General features: G+C 47.6%; 1 protein-coding gene across 1 annotated transcript in view; it reads left to right on the top strand.

The window, feature by feature from the left end:
* The first annotated feature begins 10,003 nt into the window (after window positions 1-10,003).
* Window positions 10,004-27,795, top strand: part of LOC140429986 (ufm1-specific protease 2-like) — a 116,369-nt gene continuing 98,577 nt past the window's right edge. Inside the window, exons 1-2 of the mRNA XM_072517562.1 lie at window positions 10,004-10,060; window positions 18,293-18,371. Of these exons, the coding sequence (XP_072373663.1) occupies window positions 10,058-10,060; window positions 18,293-18,371 (82 nt within the window). The 5' untranslated portion in view covers window positions 10,004-10,057. The remainder of the gene's footprint in view (window positions 10,061-18,292; window positions 18,372-27,795) is intronic.

The raw sequence follows: 27,795 nt of genomic DNA, 5'->3' as shown, positions 1-27,795 counted from the left end.
TTTCCTCCCACAGTCCAAAGATGTGCAGGTTAGGTGGATTGACCATGCTAAATTGCCCTTAGTGTTCAAAATTGCCCATAGTGTTGGGTGGGGCTGCTTGGTTATGGGGATAGGGTGGAGGTGTGGACCTTGGGTAGGTTGCTCTTTCCAAGAGCCGGTGCAGACTCGATGGGCCGAATGGCCTCCTTCTGCACTGTAAATTCTATGAATCTTTGAATCCATGTGCTGTTAGGTAATTTGGACATTCTGAATTCTCCCTCTGTGTACCCGAACAGGCGCCCGATGTGGCGACTAGGGGATTTTCACAGTAACTTCATTGCAGTGTAATGTAACCCTACTTGTGACAATAAAGATTATTATGTATGAAACAAATGTATCCAGCTTACCTACTGTTCTTTCAGGAAGGGAATCTGACATCCTTGCCTTGTCCGACCTACTCATGACCCCAGAACCACCGCAAAAACTGATTCTTAATCGCCCTCTAAATTGGCCTAGCAAACCAGTAAGCTGTATTCAAGATTGTGATGCTAAAGCACCGTCTTCTCAAGGGAAATTAGGAACGAGCAATAGATGCATGCCTTACCAGTACCGACCACCTTCCAGGAATTCATTTTTAAAAATAGATTAGAAAGGAAAGTGGACATGAACCAGTTATGCAGCAGTCTTTTTGAACCAAGAAGCAACCTTCTCTTTTCTTGTAAACTGCCCATTCCCATACAGAATTTCTCTTAGCTCCTCAATTGGTCAAAAGTTGTTTGTCTTGTCTATGAAAAGAATGATCCTGCTACTGGAATTCGTGTTTGTTCTAAGTAATGATTTTACCTTGTGTATTTTAGGCTGTTGAATGGAAAGGAAAATAATTCTGGGAGGAAATGCAGGATTATGGTCTATGCCTGCCTCAGCGGCCAGAGGGTGTGTAAAGCTCCCATTACCTGAGTAATTACAATCTTTGTGTACCTCAAACCAAATGAGATGTTGAATACTGAGTACATGTTCTTCACATACTACAATAAAAACAGCAGCTAAATATACCTTCACTATTTGTTTGCTTCATACAGCCGAACTGTAAAGATCACAGAAGGGCATTGGAAAACAATTGGTTGAAGGTTGATTTTCACTGTGGTTTCCTTAATAATTTCTGGAAGTGTTTATCAATCTATCCGATTTTTTAATACCCTTAAATCCACGGAATCAAAAGAACTGCAGAAATTTAAGAGACCTCACCCACTTTAAAGGATGAATGCAGGACTTAATGTTCATACATCTGGATGTAGACATTATTAAAGCATCAATAATGCAAACTCACACAAAATTATACTTATCTGGAGGCCTCGCCAAAGCCTATCGACTAGTTTGCTTAACTGACCTGGCGGGCATTCGGCAGCTTTGGGAATGTGCAAGGAAATCCAGAAGTCAGGATTCTTCCACACACACACACCGATCGATTTTAGAATGGGTTAGGATGAGGGTTGGATTCTGTCCAGTCGATTGGTGTGGGGGTGGGGGAAAGATGTTAGGTGGGGGGATGATCCGGTCACCCTGCCAATTCCAGGGGTTTGGAGAGGTCTGAGGGGAAGAAATCAAAGGTGAGAAGAATCAAGACCTCGGTAAAAGGGTAGAGGTCTGAGGCCTGGGAATGGTGACTGAAGGCACGGGGAGGAGAGTGGTTTGGTGGAGCAGACAGGGTGGTCAGGGGTTTGGTCAGATTGGAGGCCATGAGGCGGGCTGCTGCCCGACATTGGCAATTACTTGAATTGTAAAACTGATGAAAGAGGCAATTGTGTACTGAATTCCCACATCGGTGCATGGAGAGAAGGACTAGAAGTGCTCGTAAAGGTAGAAACAGAAAGACAGAGAAGGCTTGGGCTGAAGCTGCAGCAGGAGACAGCATGGCGGAGGACCGGACCTCTGGTTTGTCGACCCAGCGGTCAACGGAGCAGCAGATGCAAGTTATTCAGGAAGGCTTTGCTAAGCAGAAAAGGGACTGCTTGGACCCGCTAAAAGAATCAATTGAGCAGCTGGAGCTTAGATTGAACACCCAAGATCGGGCGATCCAGAAAGTAGAGAAGGCGCAAGCTGAGCAGGAGGAACATCAAACTGCGGTGGAGGTGGGGATGCTGAGAGACCAGCAGAAAAGGCTCCTGGAGAAGGTGGAGGACCTAGAGAATAGGTCCCGCTGGCAGAACTTGAGAATCGTTGGGCTCCCGGAGGAGTCTGAGGGAGCTGATGCTGGGGCATACACAGCGGGCATGTTTGAGAAGGTGCTGGGGGAGGGGACATTCTCCCGATGCTTGGAGTGGACAGGGCTCACAGAGCGCTCGCGAGGAAGCCTCGAATGGGAGACCCCCAAGGACAATGGTGATGAGATTCCACAGGTACTTTGATAAGGAGCGCATTCTACAGTGGGCCAAGCAGACACGGAGCTGTAAGTGGGACAATAGTATCCTGCGGGTTTCCCAAGACCTGAGTGTGGAGGTGGCCAGGAGAAGAGCAGGCTTCAACCTGATGAGTTCAATCCTTTTTAATAAAAAGGTAAAGTTTGGATTGTTGTATCCGGCCCGTCTCTGGGTCACGCACGAGGAACAGCACTTTTATTTTGAGTCGTCTGAGGATGTGCTGGACTTCGCGAAAAGGAAAGGACTGGTGGTGGATTGAGAACTTTTGAACTTTGCTGCAACGTTCATGTTTTGTTTTATTTTGTTTTTCTGTTCTTTGAAAAAAAAGTCTCGTTTTTCGTTTAGTGGAAGCTGTTTGTAATGCCTTTTGCATTGATTTTGGACCAGCAGTAGAGCTGAGTGAGTTAAGGTTTTCATTTGCACTGTTGGGGGATGGAGGTGTGCTTGTTTAGATCTTGGTGTTTTTCTGCCAGGCAATTGTGTGGGGATTGTTTGATGTTGGAGTATGTTTGTATGAGCATGGGGGAGGTGAGGGAAGGAACAATGGGTGGGAGACTATCTGGCACCAGGGATGCGGGCCACCAAGCTAGCTGGGCGGGCTAGCTCACGGAAGCGCAGTGTGGTGTGTGCATATGTTCAGTTTATTAAAGGTGTTGGGTTACAGAGTGTTGTTACTAGGGTGGAGGGGGGTAAATGTTCTGCTGACGAGGGAGAGACTTGGGCTAAGGGACAGAGAGGAGATTGGGGGCGGAGGCTGCCTGGGGGTGGACTGGTGGAGGCGTGGAGAATGGGCTGGAGGCAGGCCCAAAAAAGGGGATGGCTGATCAGCGAAGGGGGGGGGCAATGAGCTCCCCAACTAGGCTGAATACCTGGAATGTTCAAAGGTTAAATGGGCCGGTCAAGAGGGCACTTGTGTTCACGCATCTTAGGGGGCTGAAGGCGGACATGGTAATGTTGCAGGAGATGCACCTTAGAGTAACTGACCAGATTAGATTGAGGAAAGGCTGGGTCAGTCAGGTCTTTCACTCAGGACTAGACTCAAAGACTACAGAGGTCATGATCCTGATCAATAAACCAGTGGTGTTTGAAGCGGGTAGAATAGTCTCGGACGTGGGTGGTCAGTACATTATGGTCAGTGGGAAACTGGAGGGGGTGCATGTGGTATTAGTAAATGTGTATGTGCCAAATTGGGATGATGTGGAGTTTATAAAGAGGATGCTGGGGAAGATACCGGACCTGGACTCGCACAGGTTGGTAATGGGAGGGGACTTCAACACAGTTATTGACCCTGGCTTGGACCGGTCAAGCTCGAAAACGGGCAGAGTGCCAGCAATGGCAAAGGAACTAAAAGGGTTCATGGAGCAGATTGGGGGTTGGATCCATGGAGATTTAGTCAGCCGAGGGTGAAGAAGTTCTCCTTCTACTCACGCGTGCATAAAGTGTACTCCCGAATTGATTTCTTTGTTTTGAGCAGGGCCTCACTGGCAGGGCTGGTGGACACGGGATACTCGGCGATCACAATCTCAGACCATGCTCCGCACTGGGTTGACCTACAGGGTAGTAAAGACAGTAACCAGCGCCCGCACTGGAGGTTAGATGTGGGACTTTTGGCTGACGAAGGGGTGTGCGAGTGGCTCAGGAAATGTATTCAGAACTACCTGCAGGTAAACGACATGGGGGAAATTTCAGCAGCGGTGGTCTGGGAAGCACTGAAGGCGGTGGTCAGAGGGGAGCTGATCTTGATACGGGCCCACAGGGAGAAGGTGGACAGGGCAAAGTCGGACCGACTAGTAAAGGAGATACTACAGATCGATAGGTATGCGGAGACCCCAGAGGCAGGGCTTTTAAGGGAACGGCGGAGGCTACAAGCGGAGTTCGGCCTGTTAACCACAGGGAGGGCGGTGGAGCAGCTGAGAAAGGCGAGGGGGGCGATCTATGAGCATGGAGAGAAGGCCAGCAGAATGCTGGCGCAGCAGCTTAGAAAGAGGGAGGCAGCCAGGGAGACAGGCAAAGTAAATAAAGGAGATGGGAACCTGGTTGGTGATTCGATAGGGGTGAATAAGGCGTTTAGAGATTTTTACAGCAGGCTGTACAGGTTGGAACCCCCTATGGGGCCGGAGGGGATGAAGCACTCCTTGGAGGGGCTGAATTTCCCAAAGGTGGACAGGGAGCTGGTGGAAGGGCTGGGGGCCCCGATCGGGTTGGAAGAGATAGTGGAGGGTCTGAAGGCCATGCAGGCGGGTAAAGCCCTGGGGCCGGACGGGTACCCAGTGGAGTTTTATAAAATGTTCTCTGACAAAATTTTGTCCTCCAAGATTGAGGATTGTGTTCCGGATATTATTGGGGAGGACCAGATGGGGTTTGTTCAGGGTAGGCAGTTGGTGTCCAATGTAAGAAGGTTGTTAAATGTGATTATGATGCCCCCGGAAGGTAGGGAGGTGGAGGTAGTGATCGCAATGGATGTAGAAAAGGCTTTTGATCGGGTAGAATGGGATTATCTGTGGGAGGCACTGGGACGGTTCGTATTTGGGTGGGGCTATATTGACTGGGTCAGGTTGCTGTGTCAGGCTCCTATGGCAATCGTACGGACGAATAGGACAACATCGGACTATTTTAGACTACACCGGGGGGACGAGGCAGGGATGCCCCCCTCCCCCCACTGTTGTTTGCGCTAGCTATAGAGCCATTGGCAATTGCTCTGAGAGCCTCAAGGGGCTGGAAGGGGCTGGTCCAGGGGCGGGGGGAGGGGGGGGGGGTGTAGAGCACAGAGTCTCACTCTATGCAGTCGACCTGCTTCTGTATGTATCGGACCCAATAGAGAGGATGGAAGAAATCATGAGGATTCTTGGGGAATTTGACCAGTTTTCGGGGTATAAGCTAAATATGGGGAAAAGTGAGATGTTTGCGGTCCAGGCGAGGGAACAGGAGAGGCGATTGAGGGAGTTGGCATTTAGATTAGTAGGGGGAAGTTTTAGGTACCTAGGCATTCAAATGGCGCAGGAATGGACCGGCTGCATAAATTAAATCTGGCCCGACTAGTAGACCAAATGAAGGATGATTTTCAGATGTGGGACGTGCTTCCGTTGTCACTGGCTGGGAGAGTGTAGACGGTGAAGATGATGGTCCTCCCGAGATTCCTGTTTGTATTTTAGTGTCTCCTCATCTTTATTCGAGTAAGGAAGGTAATGCTTGAGCAGAGTCAGGGAGAGGGCGGGCTAGCGCTGCCAAATTTTAGTAACTATTACTGGGCGGCAAATATCGCCATGATCAGGAAGTGGGTGGTGGGGGAGGGGTCGGCATAGGAACGTATGGAGGCGCCTTCATGCAAGGCACCAGTCTGGGGCGTTGGTAACTGCGCCTCTGCCATTCCCGCCGGCACGGTACTCCACCAGCCCCGTGGTGGGGGTTGTCATGATGTGCACTCATGCCCATAATGAGATACAGACAGGCAGTGACAGACACCCAGTACAGCCAATCAACACACAGGACAGAACACAACCAATCACCAGGCAGAACACTAGAAGGTGGTCTCCCACTATAAAATACACGAGGCATCGACACTCTGCATTTTTCCACTGGTGACTACTGTAGTGAAAGTCAGGATGCATATATCAGTTAGCACCTTCTACACGTGGCTCAGAGCTAGTCTGGTCTAGTTAGTTATAGTAAGCACGCTTAGATTAGTAGAGTGTCAAGTACAACTGCATCCAGTTGCAGTCCGTGTTACCCCAGGGTGATTAACACGACAGGGGCAATGGAGGAGACATGTGGGAGCAGAAGGAGCGTTGGTCTGATCCCCAATCTGTAATAATCACCGGTTAGCCCCGGGAAGTATGGATGGGGGGCTCCGGATATGGCGGAGAGCAGGGATTGAGAGGATGGGGGACATGTTTATAGAGGGGAACTTTCCGAGTATGAGGGCACTGGAGGAGAAGCTTAGGTTGGCGAGGGGAAACAAATTCAGGTACCTGCAGGTGCGGGACTTCCTACGTAAACAGGTGTCAACCTTCCCGCTCCTACCACTAAGGGGGATTCAGGACAGGGTAGTTTCCAGAGGGTGGGTAGGAGAAGGGTGCGTCGCAGACATTTACAAGGAACTTATGGGGTCAGAGGAGACGCAGACCGAGGAACTTACGCGCAAATGGGAAGAGGAGCTGGGAGGAGAGATAGAGGATGGTCCATGGGCGGACGCGTTGAGTAGAGTCAACACGTCCGCAACATGTGCCAGGCTCAGACTGATACAATTCAAGGTCGTTCATTGGGCTCCCATGACAGTGGCCCGGATGAGCAGATTCTTTGGGGTGGAAAACAGGTGTGCAAAATGTGCGGGAGGACCAGCGAACCATTTCCACATGTTCTGGACATGTCCGAAGCTTAGGGGATTCTGGCAGGGGTTTGCAGATGTCATGCCCACGGTGTTAAAAACAAGGGTGGCACTGAGCCCAGAGGTGGCGATTGTTTGGGTGTCGGAAGACCTGGAAATCCAGGAGGAGAAAGAGGCAGACGTTCTAGCCTTTGCTTCCCTGATAGCCTGGAGATGGATACTATTAGTTTGGAGGGATTCAAAGCCCCCGAAGTTGGAGACCTGGCTATCGGACATGGCCAGCTTTCTCTGTTTGGAGAAAATCACATTCGCCTTGAGAGGGTCAAGCTTAGAGTAGGTGGTTAATAAAGGTGGGATCTGTAAGGAAGTGAGACGGCTTTTGCACTATGTTTATAGTTTCATGTACATTGTTTATTTTGTTGTTGTTACAATACCAAAAATACCTCAATAAAATGTTGTTATGCGCTATTGAACTGGTAATTGTGAGCTGTTTCTTGTATGTTGTTAAAGTTAGTTTAGTACTGTGATAATAATAATGTTTTTAAAAAATATACCAGTGGTTAGCACTGTTGCTTCGCAGCGCCAGGGTCCCAGATTCCCAGCTTAGGTCACTGTCTGTGTGGAGTCTGCACATTCTTCCCGTGTCTGCGTGGGTTTCCGCCGGGTGCTCTGGTTTGCCCCTACAAGTTCCAAAAGATGTGCTTGTTAGGTAAATTGGACATTCTGAATTCTCACTCTGTGTACCCGGACAGGCGCCCGAGTATGGCGACTGGGGGATTTCCACAGTAACTTAATTGCAGTGTTAATGTAAGCCTACTTGTGACAATAAAGATTATTATTATTATTATTTGTGCATGGAAGTATACTTTCCTCAGTCTTACAAAATAAATAAAATATTGGGGTTTCTGTCAGGCATCCCAGCAAATGCTGTGGTCTGGTGTGGGATCGTAACAAAAGAGAAAAAATATGCCGATCTCAGCCTTAAATATATTTTTTTTAATTCACTTTTTAAGGGATGTGGACCTTGCTGGCTCGGCCAGCATTTATTGCCCATCCCGAATAGCTATTGAGAAGGTAGTGGTGAGCTGTCTTCTTGAACTGCTGCTGTCCATGTGATGTAGGTACATCCACTATGCTATTAGGGAGGGAATTCAAGGATTTTGACCAAGCGACAGTGAAGAATCGACGATATATTTCCAAATCAGGATGGTGAGTGTCTTGGAGGGAAACTTCCAGGCAGTGGTGTTCCAATGTATCTGCTAGAAAACTTCCAGTACATTATTCATGTCTTCTTTGTGAAGTCAGAAGCAAAGTACCAATTTTGTTTCTCAGCCATTTCTTTGTTCCCCCTGCTTTTATACTCTATGCCTCTATTTATAAACTCAAGGATCCTACAAGCCTTCTTTACAACTATTTCAACTTGCCTAACCGCCTTCAGAGAATTATGCACTTGAACCCCAAAGTCCCGCTTCTGTACTCCCCTCAAAGTTGTACCATTGAGCCTATGTTGTTTTCCCAAGTTTCTTCCACCAAAGTGTATGACCTCACATTTTGCTGCATTGAGGTTCATCAGCCAGTTGTCTACCCATTTGGCCAACTGGTCAATGTCCCTCTGAAGTCGTTCAGCGTCATCCTCACAATTTACTATTCTCACTGGTTTAGTATCATCTGCAAATTTAGAGATTTTACCCTCAACACGCACCTCTAAATCATTTATATGATTCTGAAAAAGCAAGGGTCCCAACACTGAGCCCTGGGGAACACCACTTTCAACTCGTCTCCAGTCTGAGAAATGCCCATCTATACCAACCCTCTGTTTCTAATGTCTTAGCCAACTTCTAATCCATGCTGGATCCATCAATCCCAAACATTTAAAATTTGCTAACCAATTTGCCATGTGGCACCATATAAAATGCTTTCTGAAAGTCCAAATATACAATATCCATGGCTCTACCTTCATCCACTGCCTGTGTCACCTCATCAAAGAACTCAGTTATATTGTCAGACATGTCCTGCCCTTGACAAAGCCATGTTGACTGTCTGTTTATAAGAGAAATATATACTTAGAGAAAACTGAGTTGACTGTCTGGTATTAACTTACTTTTCTCGAAGTATATATTTCTCTTATCCCATTTTGAGGCCTCCTCAGTTTTCCCGCTATTGATGTCAAGCTGACAGGTCTGTAGTTTCCTGCACTATCCTTTGTCCCTTTCTGAAACAATGGCGTCACATTTGCAATCCTCCAGTCCCCAGGACTAATCCGGTGTTCAAGGAGACCTGGAAAATATCTGCCAACAGCTCCGCAATTTGCTCCCTTACCTCTCTCAGCAATCTAGGATATATTCCATGGGCCTGGCAACTTCTATGCCTGGAGTGCTGCCAACCTTTTTAGCACTTCTCCTTTATACATCACTAACTATACTGCTCAACACCCACATTTTCAACTGGGCCATTGTCGCCATCTTTTATGTTGACAGAGCAAAGTACTTATTTAATACCTCTGCCAATACCATCTCCTTCAGTGAGCAGCTTGCCTTGCTTGTCCCTTACGGAGACCAAAATTGCCCACAGTGTTCCTGGTGTGGTATCATCAAAACCAGGTACAATTGTAGCAAAACGTACTTATTCTTGCACCCCAATCCCCTTGGAGGATTCTCATTGGATGCTGTAGCTGTGTGCTGACTTCTGATGTTCCTTGTACTGAAACACCCAAGACATTTACAAGTTTCACAACTTTTTAAAAATGTTCTATTCTTACGATGAAAAGGCATAACCTCACCCAACCCCATCTGCCAACTTGTTGCCTACTCACTGAACCTGTCTATAACTCTCTGAGGCCTCTTTGTATCCTTCTAGTTTTGTATCCTCTCAAACGTAGATACATTACTGCGTCATTGATATCAATTGTAAATATCTGAGGCCCCAGAACTGATCCTTACAGCAATCTTCTCATCACAGCCTGCCAACTTGAAAATAGCTCATTTTCCAACTCTCTGCTTCCTGTTTGTTAACCAATCCTCTATCCATGTAATTATATCAGTCCCAACACTATGAATAGTGAAATAGCCTCTCCATGACCGACATTCTGTCACCAACCCCCTGTCCCCATTATTGCCTGTCTTTATTTGCTGCATCATTGGCTTGGCCAGGGCCTGTGATTGGTCAGAACTGACCCCATTATTGTCACCTCTCACAAAGATGTCCACCTTGGCAACCGTGAATTGTTGCCGCGGTAACCAAGAATGTGCCTCTTGCAACTGGCGAATTGGAGCTGTGAGAACCGAAAGGCTTTTTGTACCAGAGGGACAACCTTTGGATCAAGAAAGGTAGCATAACAATGGTGAGTCTTCAAATTCATGGAATAATGTAGCCGCACTAATGTGAAGTTAAAGCCCAGAAGTAGAACATTGAATGAACATAAAAGTGTCTAGTCTATACAGTGTATCCTTATGATTTATCACTGTTAACCCTGGAGCTGATTCAAAGATGGGCATTGAAAGTTGTCAAAACTGGAGTCACATTTTGCTATGTAAAAGCTTAAAAGTCCACGTTCGTCAATTTGTCTTGGAAAGAGGAATACAGTGCAGAAGATGGTTGTTGTTGTTGGAGGTCAGGACATCACTGCACGAGTTCCTCAGGGTACTGTCCTGGGCCCAACCTCTTCAGCTGCTTCATCAATGATCTTCTTTCCAACATAAGGACACATGTGGGGATGTTTGCTGATGACTGCACAATGTTCAGCACCATTCGTGACTCCTCAGACACTGAGGCAGTCCACATGCAAATGCAGCAAGACCTGGATAAAATATTTATTCCTCAAATCCCCCTAAACTTCCTTCCCTCACCTTGAGTTTGTGTCCCCTCGTAACTGACCCTTCAACTAAGGGGAACTCCATCCACTGCTCCCCATCCACCGTGAAGTTTCCTTTGTTTAAAACCGCAGAATCTTGTGGATTAATTCTCCTAGTGGATAACAGGAATTTCAAACTTCGTCTACTTTGAACAAAAAAGTACTGATCCCTAACCAAATCATAACACAGAATAATTATTTCTTTTTAAAATAAATTCCTATTAAGGGGCAATTTAGCGTGGCCAATTCACCTACCCTGCACATCATTGGGTCATGGAGGTGTGACGCACGTAGACACAGGGCGAATGTGCAAACTCCACACGGACAGTGACCCGGGGCCGGGATCGACCCTGGGTCCTCGACGTCGTGAGGCAGCAGTGCTAACTAGTGTGCCACCGTGCTGTCCCTTACAATTTCTGTTATCCAGCATCCTATCAACCAGAATTCTCTATTAATCAGAATTCTTTGGTCGGACTGTTGGATCTGTTTTTTGAGTTTGGCTGTCAAACTCACCAGTAATCATTATCGGGGGCCTGGCCTCGCTCTGAATCAATTATTAAGGAAGGGTTAATAATGATCAAAACAAGACTTCCAGCGACGGCCATTGAGTGAGTGGCCACACACAGGGCAACTCTGGTTCGATGGTATTGGTTTTGGCTTTTTTCACCTGTGTGTTGGGTAGTTTCAGCAGAAACGTGGAGCAGAAAATGTAAGAGAAGAAGTTCTCCCCTGGATTGGCATGTTTAATGGCGAGCAGACCCGGCAGAAGACAGTGAAAGCTGGCTAAGGAGCTGGAGGAGACGAGTGGCGCAGCACCAATTGTGAAAATGGTGGAGGGGGATGGGTCGTCTTCGGTGCGAAAGCTGCAGATGGAGCAATTGATGAGCTTCATCAAGAAGGAATTTCGGCAGCAGAGGAAGGAGATGCATATTGACTGATCAAAGGCAATTGGGGGAATAGTGGCACCTCTTCGCAGGTCTCTGCATCGGGTGGAAAAGTGCCTTAAAGCGCAAGGGGCGACAATCCGGAAGGTGGAAAAGATGGTGTCCCACCAGAGTGACCAAATTGTGTCCTTGGAGGTGGAGGTGGGGCTCCTGTGGGATCTATGCAAGTCACTGCGGTCAAAGGTGGAGGAGCAGGAGAACAGGTCCAGACGACAGAATTTACCGATTGTGGGGCTGTCGGAAGGTGTGGAGGAAATGAGCGCCACAAAGTATGTTTCAAGGAATTTGGCCAGGTTGGTGGAAAAATAAAATGAAAATCGCTTATTGTCACAAGTAGGCTTCAAATGAAGTTACTGTGAAAAGCCCCTAGTCGCCACATTCCAGCGCCTGTTCGGGGCGGCTGTTACAGAAATTGAACCGTGCTGCTGGCCTGCCTTGGTCTGCTGTCAAAGCCAGCGGTTTAGCCCTGTGCTAAAGTTGGACAAGGCCCCAGAGGCAGAGCGGCCCCATAGCTGCTTGAGGCAGAAGTCCAGAGCAGGTAGCCACCACGGGCGATGATTGTGCAGAGGGACAGGTTTTTGGACAAGGAGAAGATCTTGAGGTGGGCCAAGGTGAAGCAAGTCTGTGAATGAGAGGGTAATCAAGTCTAGATTTACCAGGACATTGGCAAGGAGCTGGGGAAGAGGCGTGCAAGCTTCAACAAGGCCAAGGCGGTGTTGTACTGACGACAGATTCGGTTTGGGGTGCCAAGTTCTGGGTAGCTGATGATGGCCGGGAATATTACCTTGTGATGGCAGAGGAGGCCAATAACTTTCGAAGGGACCATAAGTTGAGGAAGAATTGAGGGGAGGTACGGGATGGAGGAGTTAAGGCCACGAAAGTTGGGAGTTACTGTTGTTCTGGGTTGCCGTTGGGGGGCGGGGGGCGGGGGATTTTCAGAAGCTGTAAGTTTGTAAGGGGGACAATCGCCCCTCCCCCCCACCTTTTGTTTCTTGGGAGGGGGTTATTTGTGAATTCTGGTGTTTTTTTCATGTAAGGTATGTGTTAGATGGGGCCCTTTGAGTTGTGTTGATGGTTTTGTCATTATTCAGGGGTGGTTGGGGGCCTGTTGTGTAGGCTTAGGTGAGGTTGATGGGAGGAGCGGGTGAACTCAACCTCCTCCCGTGCGACAATGAGCTTGTTCAGTTCAAGCTGGTGCACAGGGCGAGGTTGAGTGGGTTCTTCCAGGAGGTGGGACCGATGGGTGTGAGAAGTGTGAACAGGGGCCGGCGAATCATGCTCACATGTTTTGCGGTTGTGAGAAGCTGGAGAGCTTTTAGGAGTCAGTGTTTGGGACATTATCCAGCATGCTGGGAGCTGAGGTCACTCTATGGTGGCTTTCTTTGGGGTTTCGGAGGAGCCAAAACGTCTTGGGAGGAAGGTTCCACAGAAAAGGTTAATTAGGCAAGATGTGTATGGAGTTGGAGGTTATATATTGGTATGGATAGAGGATTAGTTAACAGATAGGACCTGAGCAGCACGGTGATGCTGTGGTGGACACTGCTGCCTCCCAGTGCCAGGAACCTGAGTTTGCATCTGGCCTTGGGTAACTTGTGTGTGTGGAGTTTGTGCATTCTCCCCGTGTCTGCGTGATTTCCTCCGGGTGCTCCGATTTCTTCCCATAATCCAAAGGTGTGCAAGTTGCATGGATTTGCCATGCTAAATTGCCCCTTCGTAGCCAGGGGATGTATAGGTTAGAGGGGTGAGTGGGTGAGTGGACCTGCGTGGAGTGCTCTTTCAGAGGGTCGGTGCAGACTCAATGGGATGAACAGCCTCCTTCTGCACTCTAGGGCTTTAAACTATATAGTGCGGGGGAGGGTTCAGTTGTATGGAGAATTAGAAAATCAAAGTTAAAGGAGAGGGGAGAAGTGCAGGTTAATGATGAGGACTTTTCACTAATTAATAAAGTCGAGGACTCAGGAGAGGTTAGTAAAGTTTCCAGACCACCTAATAGAACAGAGAGTATAGAAGGTGGCAGGAATGTAACCTCAGGCAGAGCAAAAAAGGTGACAAGTATGAGAAGGGATGTGGTCAATGTAGGACTGGGGGTGTTGGACCTAAATGCGCGCAGTATACGGAACAAGATAAATGAGCTTTTGCGCATATTGAAATTGGTGGGTATGATGCTGTGGGCATCACGGAGATGTGTCTGGAAGGGGATCAGAGCTGGGATCTAAATATCCAAGGATATGTGTCCTATCGAAAGGACAGGCAGATGGGAAGAGGGGGTGGGGTTGCATTGTTGGTAAGAAATGAAGTTAAATCGATAGCAAGAAGCAATATAGGATCAGAATCTATGTGGGTAAAGTTGAGGAATCGCAAAGGTAAAAAGACCCTGTACAGGCCCCTAGTAGTATGGCAGAAAATAAATCAGGAGATAGAAAAGGCACATAAGAAAGGTAATATTACCAGAAGCATGGGGAACTTCAATATGCCCGTAACAGCCTCCCCGAACAGGCGCAGGAATGTGGCGACTAGGGGCTTTTCACAGTAACTTCATTGAAGCCTACTTGTGACAATAAGCGATTTTCATTTCATTTTCATGCAGGTGGACTGGGAATATCAGGTTGGTAGCAGATCCCAAGAAAAGGAATTTGTGGGATGTCTAAGAGATGATTTTTTGGAGCAGCTTCTGGCAGAATTGCCTGTTCCCTAGTAGGGAACAGGCAATTCTGGATTTGGTGATGTGTAATGAGGCAGACTTGATTAGGGAACTAAGGTGAAGGATCCCTTAGGAAGCAGCAAAAATAATATGATAGAATTTACCCTGCAGTTTGAGAGTGAGAAGCTGGAATCAGATGTAATAATATTACAATTAAATAAATAAGGGTAACTGCAAAGACATAAGGGAGGAGCTGACCAGAGTTGATTGGGAAAGCAAAAGCAAAAGCATACAAAGTGGTGAGCATTAGTGGGAAGCCAGAGGATTGGGAAGCCTTTAAAAGAGAGCAGAGGACAACTAAAAAATCAATAAGAGGGGAGAAGATGAAGTATGAGTGCAAGCTAGCTAGTAATATAAAAGAAGAGAGGAAGAGTTCTTTTCAATATATAAAAGGCAAGAGAGATGCAAAAATAGACATTGGACCACTGGAAAATATGGCTGGAGAAGTAATAATAGGAAACAAAGAAATGGCAGAGGAACTGAATAGTTACTTTGCACCAGTCTTCACGGTGGAAGACACCAGTGGGATGCCAGAGCTCCAGGAGAACCAGGGGGCACAGGTGAGTGTAGTGGCCATCACTAAGAAGGTTCTGGGGAAAGGTCTGAATGTGGATAAATCACCTGGATCGGAGGGACCCCAGGGATCTGAAGGAGATAGCTGAGGAGATTGTGGAGGCATTGGTGGTGATCTTTCAGGAATCACTGGAGGCAGGAAGGGTTCCAGAGGACTGGAAAGTAGCTAATGTAACAGCGCTGATTAAAAAGAGAGGGAGGCAGAAGACGGGAAATTATAGGCCGGTAGCCTGACTTCTGTCATTGGCAAGATTTTATAGTCCATTATGAAAGATGAGATCGCGGAGCACATGGAATGCGTGATAAAATAGGACTGAGTCAGCACGGCTTTGTCAAGGGCAGGTCATGTCTGACAAATCTGTTAGGGTTCTTTGAGGAGATAACAAGGATGTTAGACAAAGGCGAACCAGTGGACGTGATTTATTTAGATTTCCAGGAGGCACATTCCAAGCTGCCGCATAGGAGACGGTTAATTAAGTTAAGAGCCCATGGTGTTCAGGGTAAGATCCTGGCATGGATAGCGGATTGACTGACTGGCAGGAAGTGGGGATAAAGTTTTTTTTTTCAGGATGGCAGCCAGTGACTGGTGGTGCCTCAGGAGTTGGTGCTGGCGCCACAATTTTTCACAATATCCATCAACGATCTGGAAGAAGGAACTAAAGGCACTGTTGCGAAGTTTGCAGATCATACAAAGATTGAAGAAGTAGGGTGCTACAGAAGGACTTCGACAGGCTAGGAGAGTGGGCAAAGAAGTGGCAGATGGAATATAATGTGGAAAAGTGTGAGGTTATGTTCCTTGGAAAGAGGAATGGAGGCATAGACTATTTTCTAAATGGGGAAATGCTTTGGAAATCAGAAGCACAAAGGGACTTGGGAGTCGTTCAAGATTCTCTTCAGGTTAACGTGCAGATTCAGTCAGCAGTTAGGAAGGCAAATGCAATGTTAGCTTTCATGTCGAGAGGGCTGGAATACAACAACAAGGATGTACTTTTGAGGCTGTATAAGGTTCTGGTCAGACCCCATTTGAAATATTGTGATCAGCATGGTAGCGCAACTGGCTAGCACTGTGGCTTCACAGTGCCAGGGTCCCAGGTTCAATTCCCCGCTGGGTCACTGTCTGTGCAGAGTCTGCACATTCTCCCAGCGTCTGCGTGGGTTTCCTCCGGGTGCTCCGGTTTCCTCCCACAGTCCAAAGATGTGCAGGCTAGGTGGGTTGGCAATGCTAAATTGCCCCTTAAGTGTCCAAAAAGGACAGGATGGGTTATTGGATTACGGGGATAAGGTGGAAGCAAGGGCTTAAGTGGGTCGGTGCAGACTCGATGGGCCGAATGGCCTCCTTCTGCACTGTATGTTCCATGTTCTATGTTTTGGGCCCCGTATCTAAGGAAGGATATGCTGGCCTTGGAAAGGGTCCAGAGGAGGTTCACAAGAATGATCCCTTGAATGAAGAACTTGTCGTATGAGGAGCGGTTGAGGATTCTGGGCTGTACTCGTTGGAGTTTAGAAGGATGAGGGGGAATCTTATTGAAACTTACAGGATACTGCGAGGCCTGGATAGAGTAGACGTGGAGAGGATTTTTCCACTAAAACCAGAGGACACAATCTCAGACCAAAGGGACGATCCTTTAAAACAGGGATGAGGAGGGATTTCTTCAGCCAGAGGGTGGTGAATCTGTGGAACTCTTTGCCGCTGAAGGCGGTGGAGGCCAAATCACCGAGTGTCTTTCAGACAGAGATAGATAGGTTGTTGATTAATAAGGCAATCAGGGGTTATGGGGAGAAGGCAGGAGAATGTGGATGAGAAAAATATCCGCCATGATTGAATGGCGGAGCAGACTCGATGGGTCGAGTGGCCTAATTCTGCTCCTATGTCTTATGGTAGGGATTCTCTGAAGCAGAGAGTGGGCATCAATGGAATTTTGTAACCAGACAGGGTAGTGAAGTATCCCTCGGGTCAGAGCTGGAGCATCAGCTATTTACAATCAACATTAATAATTTAGATGAAGAGACAGAGAATAATGTATTCAAGTTTGTTGATGATACAAAACTAGGTGGAAAGTCAGGAGGGCAAAGAGAGGCTGCAATGAGACATAGGCAGGTAAGTAAGTGGACAACAAGAGAGCACATGGATTATATACCATGACGGTATTGAGTGGCAGAGTAGGCCTGACTGGACATCGGGGCCGGGATTCTCCAAGCCCGCGCTGGGTCAGAGAATTGCCGGGGGTGCGGGTAATTCCCGCCACGCCGACGCCGGGCCGCCGATTCTCTGGCGACTGGAGAATTGGCGGCGGTTGGGGGCCGTTGAAATAGGCCCCCGCGGCTATTCTCAGCGGTCGACTGGCCATACTCCCACCAGCTTGGTTTACATCTGGTACCGCCCGGCGGGAGTTCGGACACGCGGCCACGGCGGCAGTCCTGGTGGGGGGGCGGGGGGGGATTCTGACTCCGGGGGGGGGGGGGGGGGGGTCCTCAGCGGTGGCTAGGCCCGAAATCGGAGGCCACCGATCTGCGGGCCATCGCGATCTGGGGGGGACCTAGCTTACTCCGCGAGGGCCCACTGTGTGTCTCCGCCATGCCGGCGGCGCCCGCACCGAGGTGGGCCGCCATGCGCATGTGCAGCCGTGCGGTCTGAACAGCAGGACCCCGCCGGCAGCCAGAGCTGCGGACACACTCCAGGGCCCTGCTAGCCCCCTGGAAAACGGAGAATCACTTCGGACTTTCGAGGAAAAAGTCTGGAGTGATTCTTGCCCGTTTTAAGGCGGGCAAGGGGACTTAGTCCCCAAAAGGGAGAATCCCGGCCCTGATCTTCTCTTGCTCTTATTTCTTGTATCCTTGCTGCGTTCTCAATCTCCCACTGCTCTGCAACACAACCTCCCATTTTTGCCTCTCGTGCGGTTTGCGCATTCCTGAAGCCTCAATGCCCACCTGTTCATCTTGGAATTTTCCCATGTATGAAACACAGAACTCACCGTATCTCAGTCAACTGGCATCGTGATGAACCAACTGTCATGATATGCAGACATGCACATAATGAGATACAGACAGGCAGCTAATGAACACAGAGAACAGGACATAACCAATCAGCAGGCAGAACACTTGGGGGTGGTTTCCCACTATAAAAAGCACGAGGCACTCACACTCCGCCTCTTTCCACTAGGGACATCTACAGAATGAGTCCGGTGTGCATATCACGTAATGAATACAGCACGTGGCTAAGAGCTAGTCTGGTTCAGTCAGACAGGGAGATCACACTTAGGTTAGCAGAGATTCGGACTCACAGAGAACTGTGCTAACTGTGTGACAGGTTCACTAAATCAAATTGAACTAACTTCAAGGTCTGGAGTCTATTTCAGTCATAGCTGCATCCCGTTGCAGCCCGTGTTATCTCAGTGTGCTTAACACGACACCAACATCTCCAATTGCTGGAGCACGCCGCATTGCAGATTTTCCCCTGCATAATTTGGACAGAACAATTGCTTCTTTTTAATCAATTTATTTCAGCTGCCACTTGTTACCAACGATTTGTTGTTTCGAATAACGGGAGGAATTCAGTTGGAAGGATTCCTCAACAAAACAGATGGTGAGTAAATTGCTTATTCAATGCATCCTTGATCTTTAAATTAACCTTTGTACGTTTTAAATTGGAAATTTTCTTATCATTGAATAATTTGAATTTTTACTAGCTCTTGAGCAATAAGATTTATCTTTGTTATCTTTTACTCAGACTATTTGATGTTCAGTTAAGATATTGTTCAAAGGTTGTGTATTTGAAGAAACATCACCCTTTGTGAAATGTCATTTGCAACATGTGCACTTTCCAATTGAGGGGCATTCCAGCACTTACATTACCCAATACATTCTCCTCCTAATACTTCCAGTTTTCTTGATTGCATCTAATTGTGCTATTGCCTTGATTGTTTGATTAACAAGGCTCAGAATCAATGCTCCTAGTGACAACAACTCAAATGTTAAAAATTAAAAATAAGGGCCGGGATTCTCCTCTACCCGGCGGGGCGGGGGGTCCCGGCGGGGCGGGGGGTCCCGGCGGGATGGAGAGGCGGGAACCACTCCAGCATCGGGCCACCCCAAAGGTGCAGATTTCTCTGCACCTTTAGGGGACAAGCCCTCACGTTGAGGGGCTCGGACCGCGCCAGAGCGGTTGACGCGCCGCCAGCCGGCGGGAAAGGCCTTTGGCGCCACACCAGCAGGGGCCGAAGGGACTTCGCCGGCTGGCGGAAGTCTGGACATGCGCGGGAGCATCAGTGGCTGCTGATGCCATCCCCAGATCGCCCCAGCCCCCCCACCCCCCCAGGACCCCGGAGCCCGCCTGCGCCGCCAGTCCCGCCGGTAAGGTAGGTGGTTTGATTCACGCCGGCGGGACTGGCACGACAACAGCGGGACTTTGGCCCATCGCGGGCCGGAGAATCGCCGGGGGGGGGGGCGCCGACCGGCGCGGCGCGATTCCCACCCCCGCCAAATTTTCAGTGCCGGAGAATTCGGCGGCCGACGGGGGCGGGATTCACGCCGCCCCCCGACGATTCTCCGACCTGGCGGGGGTCAGAGAATCCCGCCCAAGGTGTCACTCATCTAAGATATAGATGAGGAGACTCTGTCTCCCCCCACCTCCGAGGGTTGTGAATCTGTGGTTCTCTCTCTCTCATAATGCAGTGTTAGCTGAGTCTTTAAATATATTGATGACAATGCTGGATAGATTCTTGATAAGCAAGAGAGTGAAAGGTTAGCACAGGGAGGCAGCAACCTGTAGTTGAGGTTACAATAATATCCCCCATAATCTTATTGAATGGCAGAGCAGGCTTGAGGGGCTGGGTGGCCACTCCTGCACCTAATTCATATATTTGCATGTGACTAAAAGTCAAAGAAAATCCATTTGATCCAATAAGCTCCTCTCTCTAGTATTTCAACTCATGCCAACAGCATCTTGAACTCCTTCAATGGATCATGCTGAAGAAGGCAGTACACAATACAGGTGGAGACCCATCTTCAGAACTCGATTAACACCTGTAACCTTGACCATTTAGGGCTCTGCTCCTGAAAGTGTAACAATGTGTGAGGTCTGGAAGATACCAGCTTGATATCTGAAATAATTGTTGGATTCAGACTCTGGTATCAATGGTTGACTCTCTTTACTTCAGATATTAATTACAATAATTACAAGCATTGCGCAGGTCAAGGAGACACAGCCTGAGTGAGAGAGATACAGACCGAGTGAGAATTTGGTAATTTGGTGCAGTGAGGTAATTCGGTGAAGAGTGGGAGAAGGTGCTTTTTCCCTACAGTTTTGTTCTCTCTCTTTCTTCGGGCCTAATTTCGGGAGCCGTTCAGAGGAGGAGGAGCAGTCTCTGTGAGTATAAAAACCTAACGGAAACTTCCTGTTTTCCAGTTTTTTTTCCAAAAGTGACGTCAGAGAGAAGCTGTGATCTGAGTGGTTGATAGCAAATCTGCCCCAAATTTAAAAAAAAAACACAGCTAAACTCATAAACTTAAATTAAACTAATTAATTAATTAGTGATGGCTGGTCAGGTGATGTGTTTGAGCTGCTTGATGTGGGAGTTGGCAGATCCCATTGCGAGCTGCAGCGACCACATCTGCAGTAAGTGTTGGCTGCTCGAAGAGCTCCGGCTCAGAGTTGATGAGATGGAGTCTGAGCTTCAAACACTGAGGCACATCCGGGAGGGGGAGACTTACCTGGACACTGTGTTTCAGGAGGCAGTCACACCTGTCAGAGTAAGTAGTTTAAATCCTGCCAGTGGCCAGGGACAGCAGGGTGTGACTGCAAGTCAGGCAGGTAAAGGGAACCAGCAGTCAGGAACTCAGGAGCCTCAGCCCTTGACTCTGTCCAACAGGTATGAGGCACTTGCTCCCTGTGTGGATGGCGAACAGGGCTGCAGGAAGGATGAGTCAGCTGACCAAGGCACCATGGTTCAGCAGGCCATTCAAGGGGAGGGAGTAAATAGGCAAGTTGTAGTTGTAGGGGATTCTATTATCAGGGGGATAGATAGTATCCTTTGTGAGCAGGATAAAGAGTCCCGCATGGTATGTTGCCTGCCCGGTGCTAGGGTGCGGGACATCTCTGACCGGCTTGAAAGGATACTGGAGAGGGAGGGGGAGGATCCAGTTGTTGTGGTCCATGTCGGTACCAACAACATAGGCAAGTCTAGGAAAGAGGACCTGTTTAGAGATTATAAAGAGCTAGGATTCAAATTAAAAAACAGGTCCTCATGGGTCATAATCTCCGGATTACTGCCCGAGCCACGTGTAAATTGGCATAGGGAGGCAAGAATAAGGGAAGTTAACATGTGGCTGAAAGAGTGGTGCGGGAAAGAGGGGTTCCTTTTCATGGGACACTGGCATCAGTTTTGGGACAAGGGGGACCTATACCGTTGGGATGGTCTCCACCTGAACCGAGCTGGGACCAGTGTTCTGGCGAAAAGAATAAATAGGGTGGTCAATAGGACTTTAAACTAAAGATTGGGGGGGAAGGGAAAGTCAGGGAACCAAGAGGTGAAGTAATCAGTGGGAAGCGTAGCTGCTTAGGAATACAAAAAAGCACGAAAAGACAAAACTCAGGAGAGGTTACGATAGTCCCCATCCCACAAAATATGACACAGTGTATGGAAAGGCTCAGTACACCAAGGTCCACCACACTAAGAAAACAAAAAGGGACGGTCAATAGAGAATTAAAGGTGCTATATTTAAATGCGCGCAGTGTACGGAACAAGGTAGATGAGCTTGTGGCCCAGATTGTGACTCGCAGGTATGATGTGGTAGGCATCACAGAGACATGGTTGCAGGGGGTTCAGGACTGGCATTTAAACATCCAGGGATTCACAACCTATCGAAAAGACAGGGAGGTAGGCAGAGGGGGCGGGGTTGCCTTGTTAATTAGGAATGAAATTAAATCAATAGCACTAAATGACATAGGGTCAGATGATGTGGAGTCTGTGTGGGTAGAGTTGAGGAACCACAAAGGCAAAAAAACCATAATGGGTGTTATGTACAGGCCTCCTAACAGTGGTCAGGACCGGGGGCACAAAATGCACCACGAAATAGAAAGCGCATGTCAGAAAGGCAAGGTCATAGTGATCATGGGGGACTTCAATATGCAGGTGGACTGGGTAAATAATGCTGCCAGTGGACCCAAGGAAAGGGAATTCATTGAATGTTTACAGGAGGGCTTTTTGGAACAGCTTGCGATGGAGCCCACGAGGGAACAGGCCATTCTGGACTTAGTGTTATGTAATGAGCCAGACTTGATTAAAGATCTTAAAGTAAGGGAGCACTTAGGAGGCAGTGATCATAATATGGTAGAATTCAATCTCCAATTTGAAAGAAAGAAGGTAGAATCAGATGTAAAGGTGTTACAGTTAAATAAAGGTAACTACAGGGGCATGAGGGAGGAAGTGACGAAAATCGACTGGGAGCAGAGCCTAGTGGGAAAGACAGTAGAACAGCAATGGCAGGAGTTTCTGGGAGTAATTGAGGACACAGTGCAGAGGTTCATCCCAAAGAAAAAAAAGGTTATCAGAGGGGGGATTAGGCAGCCATGGCTGACAAAGGAAGTTAGGGAATGCATCAAAGCAAAAGAGAAAGCCTATAATGTGGCAAAGAGTAGTGGGAAGTCAGAAGATTGGGAAGGCTACAAAAACAAACAGAGGATAACAAAGAGAGAAATAAGGAAAGAGAGGATCAAATATGAAGGTAGGCTAGCCAGTAACATTAGGAATGATAGTAAAAGTTTCTTTAAATACATTAAAAACAAACGGGAGGTAAAAGTTGACATTGGGCCGCTCCAAAATGACGCTGGTAATCTAGTGATGGGAGACAAGGAAATAGCTGAGGAACTAAATAAGTATTTTGCGTCAGTCTTCACAGTAGAAGACATGAGTAATATCCCACCAATTCCAGAGAGTCAGGGGGCAGAGTTGAATATGGTAGCCATCACAAAGGAGAAAGTGTTGGAGAAACTAAGAGGTCTAAAAATTGATAAATCTCCGGGCCCAGATGGACTACATCCTAGAGTTCTAAAGAAGATAGCTGAAGAAATAATGGAGGCGTTAGTTATGATCTTTCAAAAGTCACTGGAGTCTGGGAAGTCCCAGAGGATTGGAAAATCGCTGTTGTAACCCCCCTGTTCAAGAAGGGAACAAGGAAAAAGATGGAAAATTATAGGCCAATTAGCCTAACCTCGGTTGTTGGCAAGATTCTAGAATCCATTGTTAAGGATGAGATTTCTAAATTCTTGGAAGTGCAGGGTCAGATTAGGACAAGTCAGCATGGATTTAGTAAGGGGAGGTCGTGCCTGACAAACCTGTTAGAGTTCTTTGAAGAGATAACAAATAGGTTAGACCAAGGAGAGCCAATGGATGTTATCTATCTTGACTTCCAAAAGGCCTTTGATAAGGTGCCTCATGGGAGACTGCTGAGTAAAATAAGGGCCCATGGTATTCGAGGCAAGGTACTAACATGGATTGACGATTGGCTGTCAGGCAGAAGGCAGAGAGTTGGGATAAAAGGTTCTTTTTCGGAATGGCAACCGGTGACGAGTGGTGTCCCGCAGGGTTCAGTGTTGGGGCCACAGCTGTTCTCTTTATATATTAACGATCTACATGACGGGACTGGGGGCATTCTGGCTACGTTTGCCGATGATACAAAGATAGGTGGAGGGGCAGGTAGTATGGAGGAGGTGGGGAGGCTGCAGAAAGATTTAGACAGTTTAGGAGAGTGGTCCAAGAAATGGCTGATGAAATTCAACGTGGGCAAATGCGAGGTCTTGCACTTTGGAAAAAAGAATAGAGGCATGGACTATTTTCTAAACGGTGACAAAATTCATAATGCTGAAGTGCAAAGGGACTTGGCAGTCCTAGTCCAGGATTCTCTAAAGGTAAACTTGCAGGTTGAGTCCGTAATTAAGAAAGCAAATGCAATGCTGTCATTCATCTCAAGAGGCTTGGAATATAAAAGCAGGGATGTACTTCTGAAGCTTTATAAAGCATTAGTTAGGCCCCATTTAGAATACTGTGAGCAATTTTGGGCCCCACACCTCAGGAAGGACATACTGGCACTGGAGCGGGTCCAGCGGAGATTCACACGGATGATCCCAGGAATGGTAGGCCTAACATACGATGAACGTCTGAGGATCCTGGGATTATATTCATTGGAGTTTAGGAGATTGAGGGGAGATCTAATAGAAACTTACAAGATAATGAATGGCTTAGATAGGGTGGATGTAGGGAAGTTGTTTCCATTAGCAGGGGAGACTAGGACCCGGGGGCACAGCCTTAGAATAAAAGGGAGTCACTTTAGAACAGAGATGAGGAGAAATTTCTTCAGCCAGAGAGTGGTGGGTCTGTGGAATTCATTGCCACAGAGGGCGGTGGAGGCCGGGATGTTGAGTGTCTTTAAGACAGAAGTTGATAAATTCTTGATTTCTCGAGGAATTAAGGGCTATGGAGAGAGAGCGGGTAAATGGAGTTGAAATCAGCCATGATTGAATGGCGGAGTGGACTCGATGGGCCGAATGGCCTTACTTCCACTCCTATGTCTTATTGTCTTATGGTCTAATAAGCAGGCAGACAGTACATACATCTGTGTGTCTACAAAAAAACAACAGCTCATTGGGAATACTCAACCCTTCAGTCCTTAGCTTCAGTCCAGGTACATCAAGCTGCCCTGTTTCTCTACCGAACCTCAATCTTAGAAACCTCACATAAACAAGTTGCTTCTCATGTCATCGTTCTTTCCTAATTTGGGCAAATATGCAGTTCAACACAACTAAAAAAGCCATACCGTTCAAGGTCTACTTAGTAAAGGTAGACAGATGAGGAATGTTTTTCTAGCAAAGCCAGACAATCCAGGGAGGGGACAGAAGCAATGTTGTAACCCGCATGAGGGTCACGGGGTCTATCAGCTTAATTTGCTCTCAATAAACTTGAATTGTGATCTTCTCGACTTGCCACCTTTGAGTACGTAAAACATATTTTGAGTTTTCATATTGTGTTCAGTGTCTTACTTCTCTACAAGGCACCCACAGAAATGCTTCTTTTCGAAGCTAAGAGCACCAGCATAGTGAAACATTCGTCACAGATTTTCCCAGAGACATCAGTGTGGATCACTTCCTGGATGCTCTTTAACTTTGTAAATGTTGTCAGGTTGACAGCTGCAGATTAAGTGTTTGAATGTAATTAGAGGCTTTTTAATGTGATGCTTGTTAGATTTTACTTCTGCAGCACAGCACCGAGTGACACATCCTTGATCAAAGGTTTGGAATGGGAATCACTGCAACAAAGGAGGGAGAAAAATATGGAATGGACTTGTGGGATTTGACAGAATCAAGTACCTGGTGCCCTCCGGCATTGACACAACACGAGGTCACCATCCCCTCACATAAACTGTGGTGATATGCATCACTGTAAAGGCACAAGGGGTTAATGTAAATACATGTAGACTAGCTAGACACTAGAGGGAGCACCAGAGACATGACACACAGACACTCAACCAATAGAACAGTTAGATAGGACATGACCAATGGGCATTCACGATACACACAGAGGTGACACGACCACAGGAGGGCATTACACCAACCCATATATAAAGGACACAACACACATGATCTGCCTCATTCCAGTAGAGACAGTCAGTGAGTAGAGACACAGGGTTGATTCAATATTACACCCACCACGTGGATTGTAGCAGACTGGTTAGTCAGTCTGAGTAGCTATAGAAGGATTAACAAAGTAGTGGCGAACCTGAGTAGAAGAAGTGTAAATAGTTTAATAAATGTGTTGAAGTTATCTCCAAGTCTGAACCTTCCTTTGTCAAAGTGCACCACAAGGAAGCCGCTTATGCTACGCCTAGAGCATAACAAGACATGGTACCAGTTGAGTGACTGTTTCAATCCACATAGTTTCAACTCAGTGAACAGTGACAACCAGCAACAAAAGCCAGGCAAGATGATGTTCGAGATTCCGATTTCACAGCAGCTCCAGTACCAAGGCAATCTCTGTGAAAACTGCGTGCAACCTAGATGGCGTGGCAGATGCAGAGAAAATAAAGCTTCTACTTACCATCGTGGGTCCAGAAGCAGCTGAAATCTTCCAGACCTTCAAATACTCAAAGGGGCAAAACAAGAGCAATTTCCAGGCAGTCCTGGACAAATTCCAAGAATTCTGCGAGGAACAAACAAGAAGAAAAGGTAAAAGAGGCGCCAAAACTCACCGTAAGGTAGGCTTGCAGCCACGAACAGCAGTTTTGAATTGCAGCCATCTTGGAAAAGGCCCCAAGTACAGGAACAGCGATCTGCGTATGTGCAATCGCTTCCTACGCACTACCACATGCGTCATGACGTCAGAGGCCCCGGACCACGCCCTTTTAAAGGGGAAACGTTCCAAATCACGAAAAAAATCTCTTAAAGCTATAAAACAAGCTTCTTTCACCTGGAATGACAGCACAATGCCTCAAATTCAACCAGGAACTGAAAGTAACCTCCACAAAACCCTGCAACAAGCAGTTAGCCCCGCCCAAAGCGATGACACAGACCTTGAATACTACGACACCGACCTTTATTTTTTCTCTGGACATCGCGAGCCCCATGCCAGCTCCGACACAAACTGTGATGATATGGTCCTAGAGGACTACGACTCGGACAAATGTTTTTTCATTCGAAGTGGCGACCCCCATACTGAATCCGACGCAGACGCGGATTCGTTCTTCGGATTTGAGGATCTTCAGCCCAGCATATACGACATCCCGACTTGTGAGTGCAGGATTATGCTGCGGCCTGACACCAAGAGACAGCGAGCGGTACAAGCCCACAGAGAGCGGCCTGCTGTCACACAGAGAGTGGTCCACACACTGCTAAGGGTTCCCGACTCCACGATAGAAGACACGCAAGACTCCACACTGCAGTCCTTGCATGAACAAGAAGTGACTCCAGAGTCACAAGCCTCCACAGCGAGCTCGTGGACAGACTCTACGATTGAAGAAACGCAAGACTCCAGAGCGCAGTCCTTGCACGAATAAGAAGTGATTCCAGTGTCACAAGCCTCCACAGTGAGCTCGTGTACAGCCTCCAGATAGAAGCAACGCAAGACTCCAAAGCGTAGTCCTTGCAGGAACAAGACCATGAGGGTCTAGCAACCTCCTCTGACCAACTAGCAGCAGGCGATGCAAGTCTGCCATGCTCAAGTAAACAGCAAGAAGACTATGACAGTCTACCATGCTCCAGTGCACAGCAGGACGACCATGACGGTCTATCATGCTCCAGTAAAGAACAAAGTGACTATGACAGTCCAAGCCCAAATGAACAACACAGCGACTATGACAGTCCACCCACATTGTCTGAGCCACAAGGAGAAGACTCTGACAGTATACCCAGCCCAAGTGAACAACAAGAAGCTACTGAAGCTCTATCCACTGTATGTGAGACGGGTGACGACAGCATCCCACTTCCCATGCAAGATGTGCAATGTGACAGACCTCAGCTAGTGTGTACAGAGGCACTCGACAATCACTGTGAGACCACTGGTGACTCCGGTGACACCACGATACTTCCACCCTCATTTGCTCGAACCTCTCCACAAGTCAATGCATTCCTGCATGTTCCAACTCCAGACGTGCAGCTTCAAGAAATCTCAGCTGACTCCAGTGAACCTGCTGAGACTCCGGACGGGGAGCACCAACAAACCAACACTGACTCAGTTAAAACAGACCAGACTCCAGATGGGGAGCAACCAAACGCCAACTCTGATTCACGTAAGCTGGACTTTACTCCAGACAGGGAGTGCCGCAAACTCAGTGACGACACGCTCAGGGTGACGATGACGACAGGAGATGGATCATTTGACAATTACACTGGGTCAGCAATAACAAGTAGTGGCTACAGTCCAAGAGGAATACACCAATATTCACCACAGCTATATCCTTCCAAGCCATACCCACACATTCTTTCCACACCAGCAGTGCAGTCAATGGCAGCTTATGCTGGA

The sequence above is a fragment of the Scyliorhinus torazame genome, chromosome 9 (assembly GCF_047496885.1).
Source record: "Scyliorhinus torazame isolate Kashiwa2021f chromosome 9, sScyTor2.1, whole genome shotgun sequence".
NCBI classification, from domain to species: domain Eukaryota; kingdom Metazoa; phylum Chordata; class Chondrichthyes; order Carcharhiniformes; family Scyliorhinidae; genus Scyliorhinus; species Scyliorhinus torazame.
This window is presented reverse-complemented; position numbering and strand designations above follow the sequence as displayed.